The sequence below is a fragment of the Microtus ochrogaster genome, chromosome 7 (genome assembly GCF_000317375.1).
Source record: "Microtus ochrogaster isolate Prairie Vole_2 chromosome 7, MicOch1.0, whole genome shotgun sequence".
In the NCBI taxonomy this organism is placed as follows: domain Eukaryota; kingdom Metazoa; phylum Chordata; class Mammalia; order Rodentia; family Cricetidae; genus Microtus; species Microtus ochrogaster.
In genome coordinates this window covers 61333825-61340033 of record NC_022014.1, presented here as the reverse complement: position 1 = coordinate 61340033, position 6209 = coordinate 61333825, and the positions used below count along the sequence as shown (strand labels likewise).

The following is a 6209-nucleotide window of genomic DNA, read 5'->3' as shown; positions in this document are numbered from 1 at the left end:
AGCTCTGTAGACCAGGCTGGTCTCGAACTCACAGAGATCTGCCTGCCTCTGCCTCCCGAGTGCTGGGATTAAAGGCGTGCGCCACCATCACCCGGGTAATCTTTAGTAATCTTAAATAGTAAAGTATACATTTGTATTAATTTTACCTAACTCCACAAAGGAACTGAGAAGATAGCTAGTGTAAAAACCCTATAGTGAAATTAAAAATGAAATTAAATATTCAAGACCATGAAAGAAAAGCAAGACTTCAGATCCAAAAAAGCTGGTATTGTTGTAGTTAGGCTTCAGTCATAGTTCTTAGTGAGTCTAATGACATTAGAGTTATTATATGGTTACTAAGAATTAGGAGCTACAAAATCTAGCAAAATACACTAATTTTCTCTTAGAATTTTTGGTTCTAATCAGTCCTAGCAGTACATTCCTTCCAAGTGACACTTGGAAGACTAGGCACACACATCCTCGTATTCTCAGGCACATGTCTGCATAAGTTAATACTGTCTTAACAAGTTTAAATTAATTTTGGGGAGTGGTTATTCAAATTCTTTTCTTTTTTGAGACAGGGTCTCGCTATGTAGATCAGACTGGCCTCCAACTCAGAGATCCATCTGTCTCTGCTGGATTTAAAGGTGTATGGTATCACACCTGTCTTCGTGTTTGTTTGAAAAGGCCCTTTACTGCTCTTTTTTTTTTTTTTTTTAATGGGTTTGGTTTTTCTAGTGCAGGTTGACTTTGAGCTATCACTCCTCCTGCCTGTCTGCCTGTTGTTGCCACACCCAGCTTAGGATGTTTGTTTAATGTTTACCTTCATCACTTCAGGCTTCAGGACTGTTACTGTCATCAGCTTGTGTGTAGTGCAGCTTTTGGAAAACGAATAGGATTTCTTTGATCTTACTGCCTAATGGCATTCATGAGTTGTGGTTGACATTTAAAACAAACTTGCTCAGTGAATTGTTGTCCTAAGAAAAGGTGCAATCTAATGTTCCTTTTGTTCTATTTTTCAGGAAGCTGAAGAAATGCACATAAAAGCAATTCAGATTAAAGAGCAGCTTCTTGGTCAAGAAGATTATGAAGTCGCCCTTTCAGTGGGACATCTGGCATCTTTATATAATTACGACATGAATCAATATGAAAATGCTGAGAAATTATATTTGCGATCTATAGCAATTGGTATGTTATCTTTAAATTTTTCTTGGTATCTAGAGAACAGTTCCACATTCTTCTACGCTGCATGAGTAAAATGTTAATACTGACAAAAAGTCGCGCGACAGAAGACAGAACTGAGCACAGAGCCATTTAGAATACCCTTGTCGGGGCTCTTCCTCAGTACTGAAGGCACTAATAGACGTGTGACTAGATAAAAGTCATGACTTGGAGGTGTTAGTCCAGCTGCTGCCCCTGCTCCTCTTGCCATCTGGAGGTCTCGCATCTTTAACATAATCAGGTTTACCTGTCTTTGACCTCGACATTAAGTGGAAAGTATCCTTCATAGTGGGTTAATTGTAATGTGTTGCTGCATAGTAATCCCTTGGTAATTTCTATAACTGTTATATTTATTGGATTCATGTGTCATTCATTATATGTCTAGTCTACATTTAATGAACACACCTAGCATTTGAATTGTTTCCGTTTGAATATATTGCCTCATTGTATGAAATTGCTTTTATGGTTCTTGCTCATTTTCATATTGAATTGTCTGGCAGTGTTGACTTAGGAAATTCTTCATGTACTATAACTACAACCCATGTTGGTCAGCTGTGATGCAGGGGTCTCCTCTCGTCTTGTGCTTGTTTTCCTGAGAGCATCTTGGAAAGGACAGCTTATTTCACTTCATTTTATTTCTGTTTGTTTGTTGATACAGGGACTCATGTAGCTCAGGCTGGTATTGAACTGACAGTTTTGTTTCTTCCTACTGCTGAGATCACAGGCATGTGCTAGCACACCCAGCCAAAGAACTCCTTGGTGGTTTTTTTTTTTTTTTTTTTTGTTAGTAGTTTTTGTGTTTAGTTTTAAGGAGTTTTTCCTACCGGTTATGAAAATACTCTTCTAAGAAGATTGCCTCTGGATACTTTACTTAACCATTCACTTTTAGATCTGGAGTCCTAAAATTAACTTGTTGATGGTACAAGAAAGGAATCAGATTTCACTCTTCCCATGTGCACATATAGTTGACCTGGTACCATTTCTTCAACAGAATGTCCTTTCCCCATTACTGTCTCTGTTTGTCACAAATGGTGATCCATATATATGTGTGTTAGCCCTGTGTATTGACTTCCTTGATCTTCCCTGAGTGTGTGAAATACTAATGTTGTGAAAAGCTGCAGATTCCTAGGCAAGTCTTTCCCATGGGTGTGTAGTTTCCTTCATTTTTTTCTACATGATTATCACACAGCTGCTTTGGGTGGAAATCTCATTTGTTTCCGACTTTTCTATGTATTGTTTTACACAAAGGCCAATGAATAAATATTTTCTTTCCCTTTCTTATACAAAGTAAGCATATTATAGATATTCTGTTTACTTCGTGTTCTAGTTTGCTTTTTCTGTTGCTATGACACCAGCACCATGACAAAGGAGCTTGGAGAGGAAATGGTTTGTTTCATCTTACGCTTCCAGATCATAACTCATCATTGGAGCAGTAACTCAAGGCAGGAACCATGGAGAAAGCCGCTTGCTGACTGTCTCACTGACTCATGCTTCCATAGGCCAGGATACTACCTGCCTAAGGATGGTGCTGCCCACAGTAGCCAGGGCCTTCCACACATCATCAGTCATGACATCTTTCACACAGTGACCACAGGCTCATCCAATCTGAGCAATTCCTCAGCTGAAGCTGCTTCTTCCCAGGTGACTCTAGGTTGTATCAACTTGACAAAACTAAAGCAAAAAGCTAGCACATTTTATTTAAAAACAGAGCTAGGCGTACATTTGAAATTACGAGCTTTTTTTTTTAAACCTGTGAAATTTCTTTTAGCATTCTAGTGAAGGTAGCTCCTTCGAGATATGCCTAGAGAGGAATGATTTAAGAGGCAGTGATGGAAGGACTGTGTTTTTTCCTTCTGTGGGACTAAAACGAAGCCAGCTCATTTAAAGAACTAAACTTGTATTGAAACACAAACAAAAAATATTGTACATTCTTTGATCTGTTTCTTTCTTCTATTACTTTAGGGAAGAAACTGTTTGGTGAAGGCTACAGTGGACTAGAATATGATTACCGAGGCCTCATTAAACTTTACAACTCCATTGGAAATTACGAGAAAGTATTTGAGTATCACAATGTTCTGTCTAACTGGAATCGGTTACGAGATCGACAGTATTCAGTGACCGATGCCCTTGAAGACGTCAACAGCAGCCCCCAGTCCACCGAAGAAGTGGTGCAGTCCTTCCTAATGTCTCAGAATGTTGAGGGACCAAGCTGCTGAGGGACAGCCTCAGCTAACAATTACCTTTTCCCAGATTCCGGGGAATTCATACTGTGAAATCAAAACCATGTTGTTTTGGGGCTGGTATTTGCATTGAAACACTGGTCCAGTCCATTGAAGACCCTATTTAGGGTAGTCCTGTATTGCAGTTCCTGTAGAATAAGCATATATTGAGTTATATCAGCATGTGCCGCGTGTATAAGTAGTCCCACATTCTCACCCCATTAGAACAACAGGAAACCTTTTTCCCCTTTTTAAAAAATAATTCGTTTTTCAGAAAGCCTGAAAGAAAAAAAGAACCCCTAAATAAAACTATTTAAGAGTTTAAAAGAGTTGCATTCTTATTATGTAAGGATGGTTTAACAACTTTTTAACATAATTCTTCCATGTGGAGGTATTCGATACTGTATTGTAAAGAAATTTTATGGAAGACTCTTTATATGAAGTATAGAAAAGTAACACAGGTACTCATAAAGGGGAGCATCCTGATGGAGGTTTGGCCAGCTTCCCCAGATCAGTGCATACAGCCATTCCAGAACTGTTTGAGGGAAGACGTCAGATTCACCTGACTGGACCAGTGCTGCTCTGTCAGTCAACACCAGGTGGACCAGCAGCTCAGCTCTTACTCTTGTTTCTGGTCCAGTGGTGGGCTGCTCTAACAGTGTTTGCTAACAGGACCAGGAGGCTCAGAGAGGACCAGGCACCTGTGGAAGGTGGTTATTTGGACCAGGGGCTTTAGATTATTATTTTAGTCACTGCACTTGCCTTTTCCAATAGAATAATTTCATTTAGATAGAATACAAAGTATTAATGCAAGAGTTTTGTTTGTATCATAGATACCAAACTGGGATTTAGGCAATGTCAGCGGCAAATTTTTAGTCAAGGTACATAGATGACAGTGTCATAAGCAAGTCTCTAACTGCTGTGACCACCCCCATTTTAGTCTTGTCCAGTGCTCCATGTTGCATACTGGCTGAGAGTCGTGAGATAACTCATGCTCAGACGAAAATTCTAGGTTTACTCTGTGGGGATTAAGACGATTGAATGCACAAGAAATGCATAAGTCTTAGAAAATCCTTCATTTTTATGGGAAATAATAGTACATCTAGTCATTTTAACTGAAACCCAGAGTCAAGTGGAAAGATCCTCCAACTACAATGTCTGATTTTCTAATTTGTTAAAGCTAGCCAGGTTGTTTAACGTGGAGCTAATACTTAATTCCTAAGTTGTGACATATAATAAAAAGAAACAAAAAGGTCTCTTGCTGTTACCTCAATTCTTAGCACAGTGGCCCCTCTGGTGCCTCTGTAGTTAAGAGTCTGGGTTTCTCCCCTATTTTCAGGGGGTCCTGACTTGGCCATTAGATACACTACTCCTGACAATGCTTGGGGTAGTATGTAGGTTGAGTGGATGTGTGTCAAATTTTGTTCTTTTAGCATGCTTGTTGGGTAAGGGAGAAACAACGTTATCATGTAGAGTCCAGAAACATTAGAGACGTCAGGATTTTCTTAAACCTCTTTTTTTTTTTTTTTAACTTTCCAGTTTTAACTTTGTTTGAAACTGCTCTTTGCGGTCTTAATGATAAGCCAGTGTGTGTAGTCCTTAGGGAGGAACCTACTGAGGGTGTGCCTGAGTAGGTAAGGCAAGCTCACACCCTGAGATAACAGCTTTGGGTTCAGAGATGTGAATTTATTTATTCCTCTAGCTAAATTTCTTTATAAATTCTTCAAAAAATAAACGAGCACCCTGTAGTTCATGCAGCTCGTCCCTCCCTGGTAACGGCAGCATTTCTAAGTTTCTCAACTCCAACCGCACGAGCCTGTATGTTCAGTACCTCCAAAGACATTTTCAAGATAGGCTTTGTATGCTTTTATTGGCTATTTAGAGCCCTGTGGTATATGTGTGGTATAGGAATGTCATGCTAAATTGTTTTCAATAAATATTTTGAAACTTAAGTTTCCACATGAATTATTTTTATTTAATCTGAATTTTTAGTGTTATGCATATACAGCATTTTGTATAATCAGATAACTTAAAGACTCATACCCCCTAACACAGTTTAAACTTAGCTCATACTTGGTGATATAGTAACATGCTAGTTAGAAGCCTGTGGTCACAGGGCTATAATGTCAGATGACAACCAGCCGCCACCCCCAGCATCGTTCTTGTCAAGTTTCTCCATCTTACCATTCCTTTAATATAGTTATCTGTAAGTTCAGAAAAATCTAATGCTACATTCTAGCAATCTGTTGTTTGTTTTTTTTTTTTTGAGTTTTTTTTTTGGTTTGGTTTTGGGTTTTTGTTTTGTTTTGTTTTTTTGGTTTTCCAAGACAGGGTTTTATTTTGTGTGTGTGTGTAGCCCTGGCTGTCCTGGAACTCACTATATAGACCAGACTGGCCTCAAACTCATAGATCTGCCTGCCTCCCAAGTGCTGGGATTAAAGGCATGGCTGCCGCCACCTGGCACAATCTGCCATCTTAAGTGGTGTGATTTGATATGTTCTTATTCTGCTGAAAAAGTAATGCCCTAATAATGTCAAGCGGAGGACTTAGCCTTCTATCAAGAATGTTTAGAATGAGGGAGAGGAAAGCCACCATGATTTGACTTTTAAAATAAAGTGGGATGTGATAGCGTGTCTATACTCTCAGTACTCAGTACACTGAGTGAGGCAGAGAGATTCTGCCTCAAACAAAAATCTCAAAGGAAAAACTTAATATTTACCTCACAATAATCAATGACTTGCATGTAATTTTCAATAAGGGCCTATAATCTCACCTGCCCCTGAATCTTTT

General features: G+C 39.0%; 1 protein-coding gene across 1 annotated transcript in view; it reads left to right on the top strand.

Annotated features, from left to right (window-relative positions):
- Appbp2 (amyloid beta precursor protein binding protein 2) overlaps positions 1 to 5369 on the top strand; it is a 41506-nt gene extending 36137 nt beyond the window's left edge. The window contains exons 12-13 of the mRNA XM_005350448.2: positions 1002 to 1167; positions 3163 to 5369. Of these exons, the coding sequence (XP_005350505.1) occupies positions 1002 to 1167; positions 3163 to 3416 (420 nt within the window). The 3' untranslated portion in view covers positions 3417 to 5369. The remainder of the gene's footprint in view (positions 1 to 1001; positions 1168 to 3162) is intronic.
- Positions 5370 to 6209: the final 840 nt, after the last annotated feature.